General features: G+C 45.5%; 1 protein-coding gene across 1 annotated transcript in view; it reads left to right on the forward strand.

Annotated features, from left to right (window-relative positions):
* LOC311226630 (CUB and sushi domain-containing protein 3-like) overlaps positions 1-24,905 on the forward strand; it is a gene marked incomplete at both ends in the record, with an annotated part of 799,139 nt that overhangs the window by 701,942 nt on the left and 72,292 nt on the right. Inside the window, 6 exons of the mRNA XM_084312048.1 lie at positions 503-691; positions 8,450-8,627; positions 11,446-11,591; positions 20,894-20,974; positions 22,303-22,416; positions 24,755-24,898. Of these exons, the coding sequence (XP_084168174.1) occupies positions 503-691; positions 8,450-8,627; positions 11,446-11,591; positions 20,894-20,974; positions 22,303-22,416; positions 24,755-24,898 (852 nt within the window). The remainder of the gene's footprint in view (positions 1-502; positions 692-8,449; positions 8,628-11,445; positions 11,592-20,893; positions 20,975-22,302; positions 22,417-24,754; positions 24,899-24,905) is intronic.

Raw genomic sequence — 24,905 nt, forward strand, 5'->3', positions numbered from 1 at the left:
GACAGACAGACAGACAGACAGACAGACAGACAGACAGACAGACAGACAGACAGACAGACAGACAGACAGACAGACAGACAGACAGACAGACAGACAGACAGACAGACAGACAGACATCATGACAGACAGACAGACAGACAGACAGACAGACAGACAGACAGACAGACAGACAGACAGACAGACAGACAGACAGACAGCAGGACAGACAGACAGCAGGACAGACAGACAGCAGGACAGACAGCAGGACAAACAGCAGGACAGACAGACAGCAGGACAGACAGCAGGACAGACAGACAGACAGACAGACAGACAGCAGGACAGACAGACAGACAGACAGACAGACAGACAGACAGACAGACAGACAGACAGACAGACAGACAGACAGACAGACAGACAGACAGACAGACAGACAGACAGACAGACAGACAGACAGACAGACAGACAGACAGACAGACAGACAGACAGACAACATATTGCTTACTCTCATTGGTTGTCTCCTCAGCCTATCAGCTGCAGAGTTGTCCAGATCCCCGCCCCTTCCGGAACGGCATCGTGATTGGCTCAGACTTCAGCGTCGGGATGACGGTGTCGTTTGAGTGTTCGGCAGGTTACTCTCTGATGGGCGGAGCTTCGCTCACCTGTCTGCACGGAACCAGCCGGAACTGGAACCACCCGGTACCGAGATGTGAGGGTAAGAGAACCTTACTGGGACTCGTGGTATTACCATTATAACTGTTGTGTTTAACCCTTTCACTACCACACTACAGACGGTTAACCGTCTGTAGTGTGGTAGTGAAACGGTTAACCTCCTGTAGTGTGGTAGTGAAACGGTTAACCTCCTGTAGTGTGGTAGTGAAACGGTTAACCTCCTGTAGTGTGGTAGTGAAAGGTTAACCGTCTGTAGTGTGGTAGTGAAAGGGTTAACATTCTGTAGTGTGGTAGTGAAAGGCTAACCATCTGTAGTGTGGTAGTGAAAGGGTTAACATTCTGTAGTGTGGTAGTGAAAGGTTAACCGGCTGTAGTGTGGTAGTGAAAGGGTTAACATTCTGTAGTGTGGTAGTGAAAGGTTAACCGGCTGTAGTGTGGTAGTGAAAGGGTTAACATTCTGTAGTGTGGTAGTGAAAGGTTAACCGTCTGTAGTGTGGTAGTGAAAGGGTTAACATTCTGTAGTGTGGTAGTGAAAGGTTAACATTCTGTAGTGTGGTAGTGAAAGGTTAACCGTCTGTAGTGTGGTAGTGAAAGGGTTAACATTATGTAGTGTGGTAGTGAAAGGTTAACCTTCTGTAGTGTGGCAGTGAAAGGTTAACCTTCTGTAGTGTGGTAGTGAAAGGGTTAACAGTGGTAGTGAAAGGGTTAACATTCTGTAGTGTGGGAGTGAAAGGTTAACCGTCTGTAGTGTGGTCGTGAAAGGGTTAACATTCTGTAGTGTGGTAGTGAAATGGTTAACCTTCTGTAGTGTGGTAGTGAAAGGGTTAACCGTCTGTAGTGTGGTAGTGAAAGGGTTAACATTCTGTAGTGTGGTAGTGAAATGGTTAACCTTCTGTAGTGTGGTAGTGAAAGGGTTAACCGTCTGTAGTGTGGTAGTGAAAGGTTAACCTTCTGTAGTGTGGTAGTGAAAGGTTAACCTTCTGTAGTGTGGTAGTGAAAGGTTAACCTTCTGTAGTGTGTTAGTGAAAGGGTTAACCATATGTAATGTGGTAGTGACAGGTTAACCTTCTGTAGGGTGGTAGTGAAAGGGTTAACCTTCTGTAGTGTGGTAGTGAAAGGTTAACCTTCTGTAGTGTGGTAGTGACAGGGTTAACATCCTGTAGTGTGGTAGTGAAAGGTTAACCTTCTGTAGTGTGGTAGTGAAAGGGTTAACCTTCTGTAGTCTGGTAGTGAAAGGTTAACCTTCTGTAGTGTGGTAGTGACAGGGTTAACCTCCTGTAGTGTGGTAGTGAAACGGTTAACCGTCTGTAGTGTGGTAGTGAAAGGGTTAACCTTCTGTAGTGTGGTAGTGAAAGGTTAACCTTCTGTAGTTGGGTAGTGAAAGGTTAACCTTATATAGTGTGGTAGTGAAAGGGTTAACCGTCTGTAGTGTGGTAGTGAAAGGGTTAACCTTCTGTAGTGTGGTAGTGAAACGGTTAACCTCCTGTAGTGTGGTAGTGAAACGGTTAACATTCTGTAGTGTGGTAGTGAAAGGTTAATCTTCTGTAGTGTGGCAGTGAAAGGTTAACCTCCTGTAGTGTGGTAGTGAAACGGTTAACCTCCTGTAGTGTGGTAGTGAAACGGTTAACCTCCTGTAGTGTGGTAGTGAAACGGTTAACCGTCTCTAGTGTGGTAGTGAAAGGGTTAACCATATGTAATGTGGTAGTGACAGGTTAACCTTCTGTAGGGTGGTAGTGAAAGGTTAACCTTCTGTAGTGTGGTAGTGAAAGGTTAACCTTCTGTAGTGTGGTAGTGAAAGGGTTAACCATATGTAATGTGGTAGTGACAGGTTAACCTTCTGTAGGGTGGTAGTGAACGGGTTAACCTTCTGTAGTGTGGTAGTGAAAGGTTAACCGTCTGTAGTGTGGTAGTGACAGGGTTAACCTCCTGTAGTGTGGTAGTGAAAGGTTAACCTTCTGTAGTGTGGTAGTGAAAGGGTTAACCTTCTGTAGTCTGGTAGTGAAAGGTTAACATTCTGTAGTGTGGTAGTGACAGGGTTAACCTCCTGTAGTGTGGTAGTGAAACGGTTAACCGTCTGTAGTGTGGTAGTGAAAGGGTTAACCTTCTGTAGTGTGGTAGTGAAAGGTTAACCTTCTGTAGTTGGGTAGTGAAAGGTTAACCTTATATAGTGTGGTAGTGAAAGGGTTAACCGTCTGTAGTGTGGTAGTGAAAGGGTTAACCTTATGTAGTGTGGTAGTGAAACGGTTAACCTCCTGTAGTGTGGTAGTGAAACGGTTAACATTCTGTAGTGTGGTAGTGAAAGGTTAATCTTCTGTAGTGTGGCAGTGAAAGGTTAACCTCCTGTAGTGTGGTAGTGAAACGGTTAACCTCCTGTAGTGTGGTAGTGAAACGGTTAACCTCCTTTAGTGTGGTAGTGAAAGGGTTAACCGTCTCTAGTGTGGTAGTGAAAGGGTTAACCATATGTAATGTGGTAGTGACAGGTTAACCTTCTGTAGGGTGGTAGTGAAAGGGTTAACCTTCTGTAGTGTGGTAGTGAAAGGTTAACCTTCTGTAGTGTGGTAGTGACAGGGTTAACCTCCTGTAGTGTGGTAGTGAAAGGTTAACCTTCTGTAGTGTGGTAGTGAAAGGGTTAACCTTCTGTAGTCTGGTAGTGAAAGGTTAACCTTCTGTAGTGTGGTAGTGACAGGGTTAACCTCCTGTAGTGTGGTAGTGAAACGGTTAACCGTCTGTAGTGTGGTAGTGAAAGGGTTAACCTTCTGTAGTGTGGTAGTGAAAGGTTAACCTTCTGTAGTTGGGTAGTGAAAGGTTAACCTTATATAGTGTGGTAGTGAAAGGGTTAACCGTCTGTAGTGTGGTAGTGAAAGGGTTAACCTTCTGTAGTGTGGTAGTGAAACGGTTAACCTCCTGTAGTGTGGTAGTGAAACGGTTAACATTCTGTAGTGTGGTAGTGAAAGGTTAATCTTCTGTAGTGTGGCAGTGAAAGGTTAACCTCCTGTAGTGTGGTAGTGAAACGGTTAACCTCCTGTAGTGTGGTAGTGAAAAGGTTAACCTCCTGTAGTGTGGTAGTGAAACGGTTAACCGTCTCTAGTGTGGTAGTGAAAGGGTTAACCTTCTGTAGTGTGGTAGTGAAAGGTTACCTTCTGTAGTGTGGTAGTGAAAGATTAACCTTCTGTAGTGTGGTAGTGAAAGGTTAACCGTCTCTAGTGTGGTAGTGAAAGGGTTAACCTTCTGTAGTGTGGCAGTGAAAGGTTAACCCCCTGTAGTGTGGTAGTGAAAGGTTAACCTTCTGTAGTGTGGTAGTGAAATGGTTAACATTCTGTAGTGTGGTATTGAAAGGTTAACCGTCTGTAGTGTGGTAGTGAAAGGGTTAACCGTATGTAGTGTGCTAGTGAAAGGGTTAACCCTTTGCCGTGTGGTAGTGAAAGTTTAACCTTCTGTAGTGTGGTAGTGAAAGGTTAACCTTCTGTAGTGTGGTAGTGAAAGGTTAACCTTCTGTACTGTGGTAGTGAAAGGGTTAACCGTATGTAGTGTGGTAGTGAAAGGGTTAACCATTTGCCGTGTGGTAGTGAAAGGTTAACCTTCTGTAGTGTGGTAGTGAAAGGTTAACCTTCTGTAGTGTGGTAGTGAAAGGTTAACCTTCTGTAGTGTGGTAGTGAAAGGTTTACCTTCTGTAGTGTGGTAGTGAAAGGGTTAACCATCTGTAGTGTGGTAGTGAAAGGGTTAACCTTCTGTAGTGTGGTAGTGAAACGGTTAACATTCGGTAGTGTGGTATTGAAAGGTTAACCGTCTGTAGTGTGGTAGTGAAAGGGTTAACCGTATGTAGTGTGCTAGTGGAAGGGTTAACCCTTTGCCGTGTGGTAGTGAAAGTTTAACCTTCTGTAGTGTGGCAGTGAAAGGTTAACCTTCTGTAGTGTGGTAGTGAAAGGTTAACCTTCTGTAGTGTGGTAGTGAAAGGGTTAACCGTATGTAGTGTGGTAGTGAAAGATTAACCTTCTGTAGTGTGGTAGTGAAAGGTTAACCTTCTGTAGTGTGGTAGTGAAAGGTTAACCTTCTGTAGTGTGGTAGTGAAAGGTTAACCTTCTGTAGTGTGGTAGTGAAAGGTTTACCTTCTGTAGTGTGGTAGTGAAAGGGTTAACCATCTGTAGTGTGGTAGTGAAAGGGTTAACCTTCTGTAGTGTGGTAGTGAAACGGTTAACCTCCTGTAGTGTGGTAGTGAAACGGTTAACATTCTGTAGTGTGGTAGTGAAAGGTTAAACTTCTGTAGTGTGGCAGTGAAAGGTTAACCTCCTGTAGTGTGGTAGTGAAACGGTTAACCTTCTGTAGTGTGGTAGTGAAACGGTTAACCTCCTGTAGTGTGGTAGTGAAACGGTTAACATTCTGTAGTGTGGTAGTGAAAGGTTAACCGTCTGTAGTGTGGTAGTGAAAGGGTTAACCCTTTGCCGTGTGGTAGTGAAAGGTTAACCTTCTGTAGTGTGGTAGTGAAAGGTTAACCTTCTGTAGTGTGGTAGTGAAAGGGTTAACCGTATGTAGTGTGGTCATGAAAGGGTTAACCCTTTGCCGTGTGGTAGTGAAAGGTTAACCTTCTGTAGTGTGGTAGTGAAAGGTTAACCTTCTGTAGTGTGGTAGTGAAAGGTTAACCTTCTGTAGTGTGGTAGTGAAAGGTTAACCTTCTGTAGTGTGGTAGTGAAAAGGTTAACCTTATGTAGTGTGGTAGTGAAAGGTTAACCTTCTGTAGTGTGGTAGTGAAAGGTTAACCTTCTGTAGTGTGGTAGTGAAAGGGTTAACCGTCTGTAGTGTGGTAGTGAAAGGTTAACCTTCTGTATTGTGATAGTGAAAGCGTTAACCTTCTGTAGTGTGGTAGTGAAAAGTTAACCTTCTGTAGTGTGGTAGTGAAAGGTTAACCTTCTGTAGTGTGGTAGTGAAATGTTAACCTTCTGTAGTGTGGTAGTGAAAGGTTAACCTTCTGTAGTGTGGTAGTGAAAGGGTTAACCTTATGTAGTGTGGTAGTGAAAGGGTTAACCTTCTGTAGTGTGGTATTGAAAGGGTTAACCTTCTGTAGTGTGGTAGTGAAATGGTTAACATTCTGTAGTGTGGTATTGAAAGGTTAACCGTCTGTAGTGTGGTAGTGAAAGGGTTAACCGTATGTAGTGTGCTAGTGAAAGGGTTAACCCTTTGCCGTGTGGTAGTGAAAGTTTAACCTTCTGTAGTGTGGTAGTGAAAGGTTAACCTTCTGTAGTGTGGTAGTGAAAGGTTAACCTTCTGTAGTGTGGTAGTGAAAGGGTTAACCGTATGTAGTGTGGTAGTGAAAGGGTTAACCATTTGCCGTGTGGTAGTGAAAGGTTAACCTTATGTAGTGTGGTAGTGAAAGGTTAACCTTCTGTAGTGTGGTAGTGAAAGGTTAACCTTCTGTAGTGTGGTAGTGAAAGGTTTACCTTCTGTAGTGTGGTAGTGAAAGGGTTAACCATATGTAGTGTGGTAGTGAAAGGGTTAACCTTCTGTAGTGTGGTAGTGAAACGGTTAACCTCCTGTAGTGTGGTAGTGAAACGGTTAACCTCCTGTAGTGTGGTAGTGAAACGGTTAACATTCTGTAGTGTGGTAGTGAAAGGTTAACCGTCTGTAGTGTGGTAGTGAAAGGGTTAACCATTTGCCGTGTGGTAGTGAAAGGTTAACCTTCTGTAGTGTGGTAGTGAACGGTTAACCTTCTGTAGTGTGGTAGTGAAAGGGTTAACCGTATGTAGTGTGGTAGTGAAAGGGTTAACCCTTTGCCGTGTGGTAGTGAAAGGTTAACCTTCTGTAGTGTGGTAGTGAAAGGTTAACCTTCTGTAGTGTGGTAGTGAAAAGGTTAACCTTCTGTAGTGTGGTAGTGAAAGGTTAACCTTCTGTAGTGTGGTAGTGAAAGGTTAACCTTCTGTAGTGTGGTAGTGAAAGGGTTAACCGTCTGTAGTGTGGTAGTGAAAGGTTAACCTTCTGTATTGTGGTAGTGAAAGCGTTAACCTTCTGTAGTGTGGTAGTGAAAAGTTAACCTTCTGTAGTGTGGTAGTGAAAGGGTTAACCTTCTGTAGTGTGGTAGTGAAATGTTAACCTTCTGTAGTGTGGTAGTGAAAGGTTAACCTTCTGTAGTGTGGTAGTGAAAGGGTTAACCTTATGTAGTGTGGTAGTGAAAGGGTTAACCTTCTGTAGTGTGGTATTGAAAGGGTTAACCTTCTGTAGTGTGGTAGTGAAAGGTTAACATTCTGTAGTGTGGTATTGAAAGGGTTAACCTTCTGTAATGTGGTAGTGAAAGGGTTTACTGTCTGTAGTGTGGTAGTGAAAGGGTTAACCTTCTGTAGTGTGGTAGTGAAAGGGTTTACTGTCTGTAGTGTGGTAGTGAAAGGTTAACCTTCTGTAGTGTGGTAGTGAAAGGGTTAAACTGCTGTAGTGTGGTAGTGAAAGGGTTAAACTTCTGTAGTGTGGTAGTGAAAGATTAACCTTCTGTAGTGTGGTAGTGAAAGGGTTAACCTCCTGTAGTGTGGTAGTGAAAGGTTAACCGTCTGTAGTGTGGTAGTGAAAGGGTTAACCTGTTGTATTGTGGTAGTGAAAGGGTTAACCATTTGTCGTGTGGCAGTGAAAGGGTTAACCTTCTGTATTGTGGTTGTGAACGGGTTAACCATTTGTCGTTTGACAGTGAAAGGGTTAACCTTCTGTAGTGTGGTAGTGAAAGGGTTAACCTCCTGTATTGTGGTAGTGAAAGGGTTAACCATTTGTCGTGTGGCAGTGAAAGGGTTAACATCCTGTATTGTGGTTGTGAAAGGGTTAACAATGTGTTAGTGTGGCAGTGAAAGGGTTAACAATGTGTTAGTGTGGCAGTGAAAGGGTTAACAATGTGTTAGTGTGGTAGTGAAAGGGTTAACAATGTGTTAGTGTGGCAGTGAAAGGGTTAACAATGTGTTAGTGTGGTAGTGAAAGGGTTAACAATGTGTTAGTGTGGTAGTGAAAGGGTTAACCATGTGTTAGTGTGGCAGTGAAAGGGTTAACAATGTGTTAGTGTGGCAGTGAAAGGGTTAACAATGTGTTAGTGTGGCAGTGAAAGGGTTAACAATGTGTTAGTGTGGTAGTGAAAGGGTTAACAATGTGGTAGTGAAAGGGTTAACAATGTGTTAGTGTGGCAGTGAAAGGGTTAACAATGTGTTAGTGTGGCAGTGAAAGGGTTAACAATGTGTTAGTGTGGCAGTGAAAGGGTTAACAATGTGTTAGTGTGGCAGTGAAAGGGTTAACAATGTGTTAGTGTGACAGTGAAAGGGTTAACAATGTGTTAGTGTGGCAGTGAAAGGGTTAACAATGTGTTAGTGTGGCAGTGAAAGGGTTAACAATGTGTTAGTGTGGTAGTGAAAGGGTTAACAATGTGTTAGTGTGGCAGTGAAAGGGTTAACAATGTGTTAGTGTGGCAGTGAAAGGGTTAACAATGTGTTAGTGTGGCAGTGAAAGGGTTAACAATGTGTTAGTGTGGCAGTGAAAGGGTTAACAATGTGTTAGTGTGGCAGTGAAAGGGTTAACAATGTGTTAGTGTGGCAGTGAAAGGGTTAACAATGTGTTAGTGTGGCAGTGAAAGGGTTAACAATGTGTTAGTGTGGCAGTGAAAGGGTTAACAATGTGTTAGTGTGGCAGTGAAAGGGTTAACAATGTGTTAGTGTTGCAGTGAAAGGGTTGATATGTAACAATAAACGGTTGGATGTCCCCACTTGTGTCATGTGATGGATGATGTAACGATGATCAATAAGAGCTGCTTGTTGTTGTTGTTGTTGTGGTTGTGGTGGTCCTCCAGCGCTCTGCGGAGGGAACGTCACGTCCCTGAACGGCACCATCTACTCGCCCGGCCACCCCGAGGAGTACCCCAACTTCCAGGACTGTGTGTGGAGCGTCAGGGTGCCACCCGGGCACGGCATCTACATCAACTTCACCGTGCTGAGCACCGAGCCCATCTACGACTACATCACCGTCTGGTAACAACAATAATAATAATGACTTTATTTGTACGGCAATGTTATACAACTTCCTTGTGGAACTTTGTAAGAACACGTTTTCTTTCCTCTTTTCTTTCTTTTTGTCTAATTTTAATTCGTTCTTTTTTTTTACCCGGCTGTCGTGTGGCAGTGAAAGGGTTAAATGGGCGTTGCCTGTAGTCTGTAGTCTTTGTATGGAAGTGTCAGTCTGAAATATGATTTAAGCGCTGGTGAAAATGATCATAATAATAATAACTATATTTGTACGGCACCTTTCATGCAGGGGATTGCAGTTCAAAGTGCTTTACGTCAGTAAGAGATAAGACATAAAATCTGTGTAAAACAAGCAGCAAGAGCAAAAGCATAAAGTGGGATAAAATAATGCAGATATATTTAATCAAATCATATCAGAACCTCACGTTCCAATAGGCTTCTTGAATTTCTGTCATCTGTTACAAAACATGATAAAGGTCATAATATGTCATATGTGAGAGAGGGGGAGAGAAAGAGAGAGAGAGAGGGAGAGAGAGAGAGGAGATAAAGGCGTGATTCAGTGTGTCAGCAATGGAGAGAGCGAGAGAGAGAGAGAGAGAGAAAAATAGAAAAAGAGGAGAAAAAGTGGATAAAAAATAAAAGATGTGGCCTGCACACGGACACGGATCCGACGTCTGTGCGGACAAGAGCGTTGACGAAAATGACGAGGTTTACGTCACACGTACCAACGCGCATCTGCAGATGCGGATTGCGGAGGGAACTATATTCAGGCCTTTAAGAGTGAGTTGCAGCAGTGAAGACAGGAAGAGATGAAGGCGTGGATCAGTATTTCAGCAGAGAGAGAGAGAGAGAGAGAGAGAGAGAGAGGGCGGGGAGAGGGAGAGAGAGACGAGAGAGAGAGAGAGAGAGAGAGTGATGAAGGCGTGGATCAGTGTTTCAGCAGCGGGGAGTAGGAGGGAGAGCCTGATCTTTGCCACATTGCGATGGTGGTAGAAAGAGGTTTGTCAGATGTGAGTGGCTCGAGGGAGAAAGGGCAGGATCAAGGATCAAACCAAGGCTGCATGCCCGGGAGGAGAGCGTTTTGTTGCACCCACGCTTTGTATTACATGACAGGCAGCACTCGTGTGAGAGAGGGGTGGGTTGTGGGGGGGATCTGGTGCCAAGGACAAAGCCCTGGGGGACACCTCGTGTGACTGTGGCTGACAGCGCAGACACAGCAGCCGCGCACGCAGGCACTCGTCTCCGTGCGAGACCCTGCACGTGGCCGGGCACACAGAGTCCGACTTCAGAGCGGGCGAAAGTGCTCGGAGGAAGGCACATTGACATTGGAACAGCTGTAAATGCCTAGTCTATATGCAAAGTCAGTCCCCGTTTGAAGATGTTTTAAAGATTTCCAGTTCCAGTGTTCTATTGTCCATGTTGCATGTATAATCAGTTATTATATAATTAATCAGAATGTTAGAATTCATTTTAGAACGATGATCAGTGTGACTGTACTCCTGAAAAAGTATAGTAATATGGTTTATTTGTATTGGGAAAGATACAGACACATTAGCTGGTTGGACAACATCTATATGTGTGGTAATAATGCAGATATTGAGTGTATTTCTGTGAAAATGCGCGTCTCTGAATCCAACCAAACAGGAAACGATCGATTCTCGCCTGCGAGTCGCACGCCCACTCGCGGGCCGGTGGGCACAGCTACGTCCGTTAACATGGGAGCGAAAGTGAAGCGCTGGTCGCCCACCCGCCTTTGCGCGCGGCTGGTGTCTGCGCTGTAAGGAGTGGGCCGAGTACAGAGCCCTGGGGGACACCCCGTGTGACTGTGGCTGGGGAGAGGGCCGAGTACAGAGCCCTGGGGGACACCCCGTGTGACTGTGGCTGGGGAGAGGGCCGAGTACAGAGCCCTGGGGGACACCCCGTGTGACTGTGGCTGGGGAGAGGGCCGAGTACAGAGCCCTGGGGGACACCCCGTGTGACTGTGGCTGGGGAGAGGGCCGAGTACAGAGCCCTGGGGGACACCCCGTGTGACTGTGGCTGGGGAGAGGGCCGAGTACAGAGCCCTGGGGGACACCCCGTGTGACTGTGGCTGGGGAGAGGGCCGAGTACAGAGCCCTGGGGGACACCCCGTGTGACTGTGGCTGGGGAGAGGGCCGAGTACAGAGCCCTGGGGGACACCCCGTGTGACTGTGGCTGGGGAGAGGGCCGAGTACAGAGCCCTGGGGGACACCCCGTGTGACTGTGGCTGGGGAGAGGGCCGAGTACAGAGCCCTGGGGGACAACCGGTGTGACTGTGGCTGGGGAGAGGGCCGAGTACAGAGCCCTGGGGGACACCCCGTGTGACTGTGGCTGGGGAGAGGGCCGAGTACAGAGCCCTGGGGGACACCCCGTGTGACTGTGGCTGGGGAGAGGTGGTTGAGGAGTCTGATCTGTTGGAGACATAGCACCGGAGCTGAGCGCCTTCCAGACAGAGGTCTTCAGGTCCAGGGAGCAGAGCACATTCACACCACTGTGATCAATAATCGGGTTGATCAATCACTCTCCAGACATCACCACGGACACAGACACAGCTCCCTCTTTAAGTCACTCTGTGTGCTTCTCTTGTCCCTTCTCTCCCTTCTCTCTTTCTCTGTTCTTTTATCTCTCTCTCTCCCCCCTCTTTGTTTCTTTATCACTCTGCATCTCCGCTTCTATCTCTCTCTCTCTGCCTCTCTCTCTCTCTCTCTCTCTCTCTCTCTCTCTCTCTCTCTCTCTCTCTCTCTCTCTCTCTCTCTCTCTCTCTCTCTCTCTCTCTCTCTCTCTCTCTCCCTCTCTCTCTCTTTAGGGATGGTCCAGACCAGTCCTGTCCTCAGATTGGTCAGTTCAGTGGTAACACAGCGTTAGAGTCGGTTTACTCCACGTCCAACATCATCCTCATCAAGTTCCACTCCGACTTCTCAGGCGCCGGATTCTTCGTCCTGTCATACCACGGTACTGAGCATTATATTATATATAACAGTAGTAGTAGTACTTCGTCCTGTCATACCACGGTACTGAGCATTATATTATATATAACAGTAGTAGTAGTACTTCGTCCTGTCATACCACGGTACTGAGCATTATATTATATATAACAGTAGTAGTAGTACTTTGTCCTGTCATACCACGGTACTGAGCATTATATTATATATAACAGTAGTAGTAGTACTTCGTCCTGTCATACCACGGTACTGAGCATTATATTATATATAACAGTAGTAGTAGTACTTCGTCCTGTCATACCACGGTACTGAGCATTATATTATATATAACAGTAGTAGTAGTACTTCGTCCTGTCATACCACGGTACTGAGCATTATATTATATATAACAGTAGTAGTAGTACTTCGTCCTGTCATACCACGGTACTGAGCATTATATTATGTGGGGCGGCGTGGCTCAGGGGTAGAGCGGGTTGTCCAATGATCGAAGGGTTGGTGGTTCGAATCCCGCTCAAGCCCATGTCCATCCCACTGCCGTTGTGTCCTTGGGCAAGACACTTAACCTACTTGCCTCGTATGAATGTGTATGCATGTGAATGAATGTTGGTGGTGGTCGGAGGGGCCGTAGGCGATGATTATTCGCCACGCTTCCGTGAGTCTGCCTCAGGGCAGCTCAGGGCAGTATGAATGAATAATGGACTCTGTGAAGCGCTCTGGGTCTCATGAAGAGCGCTATATAAATCCAAGTCATTATTATTATTATTATTATTATATAATATATATATGTTATATATAACAGTAGTAGTAGTACTTCGTCCTGTCATACCACGGTACTGAGCGTTATATTATATTATATAATATATATATGTTATATATAACAGTAGTAGTAGTACTTCGTCCTGTCATACCACAGTACTGAGCATTATATTATATTATATAATATATATATGTTATATATAACAGTAGTAGTAGTACTTCGTCCTGTCATACCACGGTACTGAGCATTATATTATATAATATATATATGTTATATATAACAGTAGTATTAGTACTTCGTCCTGTCATACCACGGTACTGAGCATTATATTATATATTAGTGCTGTCAATAGATAAAAAAAATTAACTAATTAATCTCACAATTTTCTGTAATTAATCTAGATTAATCTAGATTAAAAATAGCATTTTTCTACTTAAGACCGAAGCTCGTGACAGATATTTACTTGAGTAAAATCATGGAATTGATGTCAAATCAACACAAAAAGTATATTTAGATTCAAAGACTATTTTAATAGCTTTCTTTGAATACGGTTTCTCTCCTGTGAAATACAAATGTTCAACAAAACCATCAACATTGACTCAGCTAGACCTCTTTCTTATATCCGCGGCACTGTTTTTCACTCCATACATTAATCTAGATACATTTATTTTAATGATTTAAATCATTTAAATTAATCTCCAAAGTTAAAGCATTCATTTTGACAGCCCTAATATATATATGTTATATATAACAGTAGTAGTAGTAGTACTTTGTATTGTTATATCATGGTACTGAGAAACTACTATTATATTATGTGTGTTATATATAACAGTAGTAGTACTAGTACTTTGTATTGTTGGTGGGCAATTTAAATCAAAACGTGCAATAGGTTGAAGTGGGCAACACTTTAAAAAAGAAATACAATAAGGGAGTAATATAATAATAATAATAATAATAATAATAATAATAATAATAATAATAATAATAATAATAATAATAATAATAATAATAATAATAATAATAATAATAATAATAATAATAATAATAATAATAATAATAATAATAATAATAATAATAATAATAATAATAATAATAATAATAATAATAATAATAATAATAATAATAATAATAATAATAATAATAATAATAATAATAATAATAATAATAATAATAATAATAATAATAATAATAATAATAATAATAATAATAATAATAATAATAATAATAATAATAATAATAATAATAATAATAATAATAATAATAATAATAATAATAATAATAATCGTGTAATAATAATTTCCATCTTCTCATCTGTGGCCATTGACAGTTTTCTCAAACCATACTTGATTATTGGATTTCAAACTTTGGATTGATGCATTGGTGATATATGGGTTGTGAACGATAGGTTATGTAGATATTAGTTATATTAGTATTGGCTGAGCGTCCCGCTCTGAGCCTTATGAGATACCCCTTATCTCCTATGATACCTACTGTATCCCCAACGAACAACTACATGCACCCACACCTGTATGGGGCCCCGCCCCTATGGAGGCGTAGCCCATATAACCATGACTCTGGTCACCAAACACCCTTCCTCGCCAAATCCTGTTCCAGGAAAAGATCCCTCAAGAGGGAACTCAGGGCCGCGCAGAGCGGGACGCTCAGCCAATACTAATATAACTAGGTTATGTTATCTACATAACCTATCGTTATATATCGTATTTGCTTATCGCGTCCCGCTCTGAGCCTTATGAGATATGGGGAAGAGCGGACGCGAGACCCGACAGATGTACCCCCTGAGGACCCGTAAGCCCACATCAAGGGGTGCGGGGAGCCCTGTCACCCCATCCTTCCTAATGAAGGGGGGGCGCAGTCAACTCCACCTGAATGCGAACAAGAGGGAACCAGAACCCCTTGAACACACCGTACAGGCGGAACCACGTGTGACTCAACACACTGTGGCCCATACCCATACACTCCTGCTACCCGACCAAGGACGGGAAGCAGGAAAGGCCACAGACCCCAGAACCGCCTGGGAGACAGAACCCCCGGTCATGTCCATGAGGTAAAACCTTACAAAGGGACCCGGGGAGGACCATGAAGCTGCAGCACAGATGTCCTCCACCAAGGCCCCACCCAGGAGAGCGACAGAAGCAGCCACCCCACGAGTGGAGTGCGCCCTGACGCGCCCAGGGGGATCCTGCCCAGACAACGTGTAGCAGAGGGTAATGCCCTCGCACAACCAATGGGACAGGCGCTGCTTCGACAGTGCCTTACCAGCACGAGCCCCACCGTAACAGACAAAAAGCTGGTCGGTAACCCTGAAGTCCTGAGTACGGCTGAGGTAAATCCCCAAGCACGGACTGGACATGACAGGTGAAGGCCCGCATCTAACTCACTAGTGTGAAGAGGAGGACGAAACGCCTGAAACCACAATATCCCGGGAGCGGAAGGAACTCCAGATATTCTTAGGCACGAAAGCAGGATTAGGTCGCAGAGTGGCACCGCAATCGGTCCGAAAAGACAGGCACTCTGGACATACCGAGAGAGCACAGAGCTCACCTACGCGTTTAGCGGAAGTGACAGCCAGTAGGAACGCGGTCTTGAAGGACAGCTGTCCCAACGGCGCCTGCTCGAGCGGCTCAAACGGGGCCGAGGACAACCAACCGAGGACCAATTGAAGATCCCAAGTCGGAGCCAAGGAGCGTTGCACCGGCTTAACGCGTCGAGCGCCAAGCAGGAAACGCTTCACAAGAGGGTGGCTGAACAAGACATCCCCTCAAACCCCTCATGATAGGAGGATATAGCTGCTGCATATACCCTCACCGTCGAAGCCGACAGTCTATCAAGGAGAGACTGGAGGTAACTAAGGACAGCATCCAGGGGGCAGGAGACTGAGTCCCGGCCCCCCGCCTTACACCACACTTGGAACATACGTCATCTGCCCGCGTAAGCGCGACAGTGGAGGGAGCATGCGCATTCCAGATGGTAACACCATCAGGATCAAGAACCTGCGCCCCTCAACGTACCCGTCCCAACAACTGACCTAACAGATGTATGGGGAAGAATCCCTGGCGGCACGGCATCGGTCCCAGACCTGCCTGGCCATGTCCAGACGTAATCCTCACCCGTCAGGATGAGGACCGCCCCGCGACAGTACACCTGCACCCACATTCTCCCTGCCGGGGATGTGGGGAGCCCTCAGGCCGCGCAGATGGAGGACGCCCATAGCCAGCCGCCCGCCGCCTGGTGCAGACAGGGGGAGCATACTCCTCCCTGTCTGTCGATACACGACACTGACGTCGTATCGTCCGTCCTGATCAACACCATTTGTGGACCAGAAGGACCGCTTTCAACACCAACACATTGAACGTAGCGCAGACCGGGCAGCATGGTTTGCCAGCTGCCCCCTACTGCGTTGGCCAGACGCGTCACCAGCGAGGGAGGCGTCGTTGAAAACGCGACGTGAGACAGCGCCGTAACCGTCCTAGGACGGAACCTCCAGAGCGTGTTGACAACACGCTCTGAGATGGATGCCCATAGCCCTCCAACCGTTGACTGGGAAGAGGTACGAGACCTGACGATCCACCTTGACCGCGAAGGACCAGAACGTCATCAGGGCAGAACACTCCGTAACCCCTGACGACGCAGAGGCCCCAGTGCGGCCTCCACGCACTTGGTGAAGATGCAGGGAGCCAGAGAAAACCGAACGGCAGCCTCTGGTACTCATACGCTAACCCTGCAAAGGAAGCGTAGGTAAGCCCTAGGATGGAAGATCGGAGCTGCGCATACGCATCCTACAGGTCTATGGAGGAGAACCAGACCCCCACCTGACGGTGTTCAACAGGTAGGAGACGATCCAAAAAATGCTGAACCTTCCCATGGGACAGGTCCAGCCTGGGTCTTACACCCCTCCCTCCCGACTTCTCAGGCAGAGAACACCGGGAGGAGAACGCCACGACGATGGCTTGCTTCGTCCACAGAGATTGGATCTCGTTGACCAGAGCTGTCACTGCTGGAGACCCTGACAATAGGGTCTGTACCAAACCTGAAAACGGGTGGGGTTGTGTAAACACAAGTCCCCGCCTCAGCGTTCTCTCCATCCACCTCGACATATGGTACTGCCGTAGTCATATGTGACGACACTCCCAACGCACCCGCCGTCACGTGGCGCAGGTCCGCCAGGAATTGTAGATAGTTGGCCCGGTCCCCCCGCTGTGCGTAGCCAACCCTGGAACCGTGCGAGCAGCGCGTTCCGTGTCGGAACATCTGACCCTGACACCACCCACGAGGCAATCGCACCCAAGGGGGAACCCCAACAGAAAGGGCCGGTCTGATACGGGGGGCTTCCGATGAAAAAAGCCCCCCCACTGAACACCCCTCCAGAACATGCTGAGGAGTTGTTCTGCAGCCAGACATGCAAGGTGTAAGGCCCCCATGGGTTCCTACACACCGTAGCCCTGCAGTGATATTACTACCACCCCAAATCACGTGTGCCTGCGACCACTTGCCAATATTTCAGGAGTGGGAGGCACCAACATGATACCTGGCCTGGCGAAGGCGAGGCCGGGGAAGCCTGCACTGTGTGCCTCAAAAGGTTTCGAGCCCCCCTGCTGACAACACTTAAGTTGACAGACGTAACACCAGGCTCAACCAACACAGCTCAAGGTGTGGGAGCCGCTTGACAGCACAACATTCTCACGGACAGACCCAGGCTCAGCCATCAACTGGGTGTCAGCCCCTGTCCCCATGAGAAGCGAAAGGGGGGCCGCCCGCGCATCAACGAAGGCACGCGGCCCGCAGCCAAAGGAAACAATCAGAGCCCACTTTTTCCGCTGGTGTTGGGGAAGGGAGTGATCGGAGAGCGGGCTGCTCGCGGCAGGACGGTGACGGCTTGTTTGTTCAAGCCGAACCCATCCTACATGGCCGATCCCTCGGCCGCCAAGGCTGTCGGCCTTGTGGACACCTGTCGAATCAACGCCCAGGATACCTCCGGCGGGGGAAAACATGGCCGCCTGTCGAAGGCCTCGTCATTGCCGCTGACGAGGCCGTGCTCTCTCTTCTTCTGGCTGCGCGGTGTGAGGCGGTGTAGGGCCTAGGACAATACCGCCCGCGCTCCAGCAGAAGACCAAAATCCCCTGCGGAGAGGGGAACCCTGAGCGGTTATAGCTTGCGGCTGGGTCAAAGCTAATAACATCAACAACCTTGTGCGATGTGTCGACGTCGGCTGGCCCTCAAGGCCCCGCCACCAGACACAATTTTTTTTATAGAAAAAAACAGTAATTCGAACACAGTTCTAATCGTTGCCAATTCCATACCGTGGCGGTACAAGCTTTAACAGCCCACCAGCCACTCGCCAGGCCGACCCACCCATGGCGTCGGCCGGGCGGGGCACTGTTTCAATATGTCAAAAACAAAGGACTGATGTTAACACGGAGCACCAGTGGTGGTTGCAAACAGCAACCTCCACTGTGGTGTGCACCATGAAAGGGTTAAATGAATAAAAGAACTAAACCACAAAATACTGTAGAATGAGCAAACCCATACACACAACATTAAGGGGAGGCGGACCAGAGCGAACTAGTCCCGCCTTCATTCAAAATATTCACAACAGCACACCAGCCCTAGCTTAGCCCATTTACCAAAAAAGGTAAACAAAGCCCCCCCCGCACTACTCCCCCAGTATACCGATTGACCGTCAGTATGAATGGTTGAGAGGAGAGAAAACTGTAGCAAGACAGACCTTCTCATAGCAGAGTGACAGAACGAAACAATAACCCACTACACAGGGCCGCCTCAGGGGGTGGGGGGCCTCGCGTTTAAATTCGCACAGGGCCTCACATTTCTCCCTGGCGGCCCTGCCCCTATACTACTACAGCCTAGCGTGAGGCGATGTGGGACCCAGATAAACAACCGCCTGCGCACAGACACGCAACATGTTTACCATGTCGGCTGGACCCATAGCCCCACTACCCGACGCCAATGTGGATAGGAACTAGCCAGCTGAGCCATAACCCGCCGTTAAGTCCCATCCTGCAGTAATATAGCTCTACTGCTACACCGCCGAGCTCACGCATCGCCCCAGATGGGGACACCATTCCATAGACCCCGCCGGAACACAAGGTAACATACCTGGCTAGGCTACCTAGCCACGGCCTACCCTGTTGTCAACCCATTTACCCGAAAAAAGGTAAATAGGACTCAGCAAAAAAAAACACAACAGCTACCGACTGACCTTCATTGATGAACCGGGCAAGAGGAGGGAGAAGTGACAACATCTCACGGCGGAGACATTAGAACAGCGTAGCAGTTAGCAGTAGTAGTAGCATGTGGCATTAGCGATAGCATGTAGCATAGCATTAGATGTTTAGTAGCACGCCCAAGACAGCTTGGAAACCGTTCCCTGCAGTGAACGTTCACCAAACCATCCTGCCCCCGGCGCCAACACACAACATGGTTGTGTAACAAAACAAACCAGCATTACTAACACTAATACCCATGCCTGAAGACACAGGGCCTACCTGGGTACAAGCTGGCCCGACAGCCAATCTTGTACAGCTGTACCTCGATCTGCTGTCATCAGACGAGGAACATCAACATAGGCCCGTCGTGTCGCCGAAAACATGCGTCGAAGATGCCAGGGGCCAGCAACCTCCGGTAAGCTTGCAACATTATGACTCTGATCTTTTTCATCCTGCTAGTTACGTATGGTGCACGCAGCCAGTACGCTGGAACGAAAATCGAGGACGGGTGTTTGGTGACCAGAGTCATGGTTATATGGGCTACGCCTCCATAGGGGCGGGGCCCCATACAGGTGTGGGTGCATGTAGTTGTTCGTTGGGGATACAGTGGGTATCATAGGAGATAAGGGGTATCTCATAAGGCTCAGAGCGGGATGCGATAAGCAAATACGATATATAACTTCACCTGCATAAGATGATGGAAATGCATAATGTCCTGCGATAACTTTAGGATTATATGTTATAGAAACCAACCCTAACTCTAGACACTAGTTATAGTAACAAACCCTAACCCTAGACAGTAGTTCTTCTCTCTACTTTTCTATTTGCTTATTCTCTCCTCTCCTCCTCTCCTCTTCTTCTCTCTCCTCTCTTCTCTCTCCTCCTCTCCTCTTCTCCTCTCGTCTCCTCTTCTCTCCTCTCATCTCTCCTCTCCTCTCTTCTCCTCTTGTCTCTCCGCTTCTCCTCTCGTCTCCTCTTCTCTCCTCTCTTCTCTTCTCGTCTCCTCTTCTCTCTCCTCCTCTCTTCTCTCTCCTCCTCTCCTCTCTTCTCCTCTTGTCTCCTCTTCTCTCCTCTCCTCTTCTCTCCTCTCTTCTCCTCTCATCTCCTCTTCTCTCTCCTCCTCTCTTCTCTCTCCTCCTCTCCTCTCCTCTCTCTCCTCTCTTCTCCTCTCCTCTCATCTCTCCTCTCGTCTCTCCCCTCCTCTCCTCTCTTCTCCTCTCTTCTCCTCTCGTCTCTCCCCTCCTCTCCTCTCTTCTCCTCTCTTCTCCTCTCGTCTCCTCTTCTCTCCTCTCTCCTCCTCTCCTCTCTTCTCCTCTTGTCTCCTCTTCTCTCCTCTCTCCTCTTCTCTCCTCTCTTCTCCTCTCATCTCCTCTTCTCTCTCCTCCTCTCTTCTCTCTCCTCCTCTCCTCTCCTCTCTCTCCTCTCTTCTCCTCTCCTCTCCTCTCCTCTTCTCTCCTCTCATCTCTCCTCTCCTCTCGTCTCTCCCCTCCTCTCCTCTCTTCTCCTCTCCTCTCTTCTCCTCTTGTCTCTCCTCTCTTCTCCTCTCTTCTCCTCTCGTCTCCTCTTCTATCCTCTCTCCTCTTCTCTCCTCTCATCTCCTCTTGTCTCCTCTTCTCTCCTCTCTCCTCTTCTCTCCTCTCTTCTCCTCTCATCTCCTCTTCTCTCTCCTCCTCTCTTCTCTCTCCTCCTCTCCTCTCCTCTCCTCTCTCTCCTCTCTTCTCCTCTCATCTCCTCTTCTCTCCTCTCATCTCTCCTCTCCTCTCTTCTACTCTCGTCTCTCCGCTTCTCCTCTCGTCTCCTCTTCGCTTCTCCCCTCTCTTCTCCTCTTGTCTCCTCTTCTCTCTCCTCTCTTCTCTCTCCTCCTCTCCTCTTCTCCTCTCGTCTCCTCTTCTCTCCTCTCATCTCTCCTCTCCTCTCTTCTCCTCTCGTCTCTCCTCTCCTCTCTTCTCCTCTCGTCTCTCCGCTTCTCCTCTCGTCTCCTCTTCTCTTCTCTCCTCTCTTCTCCTCTCGTCTCCTCTTCTCTCTTCTCCTCTCGTCTCCTCTTCTCTCCTCTCTCCTCTTCTCTCCTCTCTTCTCCTCTTGTCTCCTCTTCTCTCTCCGCCTCTCTTCTCTCTCCTCCTCTCCTCTCTCTCCTCTCTTCTCCTCTCGTCTCCTCTTCTCTCCTCTCATCTCTTCTCTCCTTTCGTCTCTCCTCTTCTCCTCTTGTCTCCTATTCTCTCCCCTCCTCTCCTCTCTTCTCCTCTCATCTCCTCTTCTCTCCCCTCCTCTCCCCTCTTCTCCTCTCGTCTTTCTTCTTCTTCTCTCCTCCTCCAGCGTACCAGTTGAGAGTCTGTCAACCTCCTCCAGAAGTGGCCAATGCTGAAGTTCTAATGGGGGATGGAGAGCTAGAGATCGGTATCTATCTATCTATTTATCTATCTATCTATCTATCTATCTATCTATCTATCTATCTATCTATCTATCTATCTATCTATCTATCTATCTATCTATCTATCTATCTATCTATCTATCTATCTATCTATCTATCTATCTATCTATCTATCTATCTATCTATCTATCTATCTATCTATCTATCTATCTATCTATCTATCTATCTATCTATCTATCTATCTATCTATCTATCTATCTATCTATCTATCTATCTATCTATCTATCTATCTATCTATCTATCTATCTATCTATCTATCTATCTATCTATCTATCTATCTATCTATCTATCTATCTATCTATCTATCTATCTATCTATCTATCTATCTATCTATCTATCTATCTATCTATCTATCTATCTATCTATCTATCTATCTATCTATCTATCTATCTATCTATCTATCTATCTATCTATCTATCTATCTATCTATCTATCTATCTATCTATCTATCTATCTATCTATCTATCTATCTATCTATCTATCTATCTATCTATCTATCTATCTATCTATCTATCTATCTATCTATCTATCTATCTATCTATCTATCTATCTATCTATCTATCTATCTATCTATCTATCTATCTATCTATCTATCTATCTATCTATCTATCTATCTATCTATCTATCTATCTATCTATCTATCTATCTATCTATCTATCTATCTATCTATCTATCTATCTATCTATCTATCTATCTATCTATCTATCTATCTATCTATCTATCTATCTATCTATCTATCTATCTATCTATCTATCTATCTATCTATCTATCTATCTATCTATCTATCTATCTATCTATCTATCTATCTATCTATCTATCTATCTATCTATCTATCTATCTATCTATCTATCTATCTATCTATCTATCTATCTATCTATCTATCTATCTATCTATCTATCTATCTATCTATCTATCTATCTATCTATCTATCTATCTATCTATCTATCTATCTATCTATCTATCTATCTATCTATCTATCTATCTATCTATCTATCTATCTATCTATCTATCTATCTATCTATCTATCTATCTATCTATCTATCTATCTATCTATCTATCTATCTATCTATCTATCTATCTATCTATCTATCTATCTATCTATCTATCTATCTATCTATCTATCTATCTATCTATCTATCTATTAGGTAGGTAGTCTATCTAGTTATGGTTATTTGTTTGTGAATTAATCAGATTAGTCTCCACCCACCCAAATGCTTTGCCCCATAATCCATTAATTTCCATCAAGGCGATTGGTCATTAAACCCTCCGTCTGACCCTGGCTCCGCCCCCCCAGGTGACATCATCAGGTATAGGTGCCTTCCTGGTTTTTCGTTGGTTGGCAGTGAGATTCTGACCTGTCGCCTTGGAGACCGACTCCAGATGGATGCCCCCCCCCCTTCCTGCCAGGGTGGGTGAGTGTGTGCGTGTGTGTGTGTGCTTGCGTGTGTGTGTGCGTGTGTGTGTGTGTGCGTGCGTGAGTGCGTGCGTGTGCGTGTGTGTGTGTGTGTGTGTGAATATTACGCCATGGTATGGTTGTATTTGAGTTTTCACTAATTGTTTGCTAATTTTTTGTTTGAAATGTATTAGAAGGATAAACCCCTTGAGATATGCTATCTCGTTTTCGAGGGGGTCCCTTAACATAAGATACAAAACATACAATACAATACATAACAAATAAAAATAAAGTTATTATAACAAAACAAAAACCCAGGACAACAAAATACACTCATACACTGACAGACGCTCTCCCAAGCTCACCCCCACGGTCCACACTGATTCCTCCCAAGAGGATCACCAATATATATATTCCCATATAAAACACATACAAAATTATAGTTTGATCTGTAAACAACATGTAAGTAACGTATCTCTGATCGATGTAACGTATCTCTAATCGATCGTTTTCTTAGCTCGTATAGTGGAATTTCCTTTTCTCTGCGTTGAAGACACGTTGTTCCTTCATTTAATTGGTTCGTTTGAAGGAATTAGGCACAGACGAGAGCGCTCGGTTCCAACCAGAAGATGTGTTTTTATTCATTAATAAAAGCCTCAGATCTTATTCTAAAAATGGTTTCCAGCTGCTCCCATATTGACAAGATACAAGCTGGATTTCCTAAATGTTCACAAAGATATTGTTCAAGCTTCTGCTATGCTGCTGCGAGATCAGAAAAGCCGTCTTCTTGGTTTGTTGATTCGGGTCGGCCTGGCAACACGCGGCCGTCTCTTTGTTGTGTTGGTTGTCCCTGGCAACACTGGTCTCATCAATCGTCTGGAGTAGCGCTGGGGTCCGCTCGTTTTCCTTCTGCTCTCTTCTCTCTCCGCCAGTTCCTGTATTTAAAGACAAATAGCCCGCCCCCTTGCCGCGTCGCCTAGTGACGATCTCTAGGGGCGTCACTTCTTTCTAATTGGCTAAGCTAGGCGGCGACCATTTTGGGGAGTTTACCGACGCCATTTTGTCACCAGTTTTTCCTCCTTATATGGAATATTCCAGTTTTAACAGGCCGTCTCTCCTGAACAGAAATAACCCATGAGTCGTTTCCTAGTTTAACAGCTAAAAGTACTTTGTCATGCTTTTATTATCTTTAAACTTAGAGATTATTCTTTATTTTGACTAGACAGTTTCTAAAAGTCTTTTCTTGAGTTCTTTCCTTTTTAAATATCTAATTAAACCTATTTTTGATCTTTAACCATGCTTATTGTAATATATATTTTCTAAAGTAATACCTTTGACTTAGTTTTAACCTTTTTAAACACTCAGCCTCTTAATCTAACTTCTAATCTTAGTTAATAATATAGTTTGTAGCTTAACTTAACTTTTAAAAGATCAATCCGTATCTTGTTTAGTCTCAAACTGATCCATACAATAATCTAAAACAGTCTAGTCTAATTTCAATACATAATACTTTATAGTTTAGTTTACTGTTGTCCAAATTTAGACAATTAATTACAAAGGAGTTCCTGTGGCTAGAAGGCGACCAGGTGCCCTCTTCTTTGAAGTTGGACCCATAAAGATTGGCTTGTGGCAATCTCCTATTTCTAACAGTGGGTTCCTGAATGACCTATTATTGAGTTTCTGGCTATAGTAAACAGATGACCTGTTGAAATGTTATCTTTAGTTTGTCTCCAGGCCTAAATATGGTCTAGAGTATTTGCAGTTGGCCTAATCAATCACAATGAATCCATTGTGGGGGAAGGTTTGGTCAACCGCCATCTGGTTAATTCTTTACCTTCTAGCAGCCAGAACCTGGTGGTATTTAGATTACATTGTGGTCTCCTGTAGAATATATGTGTGAAGGGGGAAAGTGCCATTTACAGTTGCAGCGAGATATATTTGATTCTAACTGAAGTCTATTGCATAGTTAACCTTGTATAGTCAGTTTTGCACTCTTTAAACTATTGACTTGGCCAGATATAAAAGTACAGCTTCTGTTTCGTATACCTCTTACCACTCGGATTCGTCCCGTAGCTTCCTTGGGAGAAGACATGTTTCATTTTGATAATTTACGACATAAGCCATAACACAGTAAATCAGTAACAAGTGCAAGATTTTGTATGGTTGTATTTTTCCATCTGTGTAATCTCAGCATGATGGTACATGAGGGCCACCCTCAAGTGATTCTCAGAACATTTCATGACGATGCTGATGATGATTATTACATGTTACATCAGTTACATATAATTAACATATTTGCATGAATCTGCTAAGAATGCTAGCTGACAACCTCTCGCCTGCCCCCTTGTCCCAGTCCAATGCCCCGCCCACGAGGTCCGATATGATTCATCGGGGGTGATCCTGTCTCCTGGTTGGCCAGAGAGCTACCCCAACCTGCAGATGTGCTCCTGGTCAGTAACTGTGGAGAAGGGCTACAACGTCACCATCACCTTCGAGAGCTTCCA

This window comes from Notolepis coatsorum, assembly GCF_963971535.1.
Source record: "Notolepis coatsorum genome assembly, chromosome: 4".
NCBI classification, from domain to species: domain Eukaryota; kingdom Metazoa; phylum Chordata; class Actinopteri; order Aulopiformes; family Paralepididae; genus Notolepis; species Notolepis coatsorum.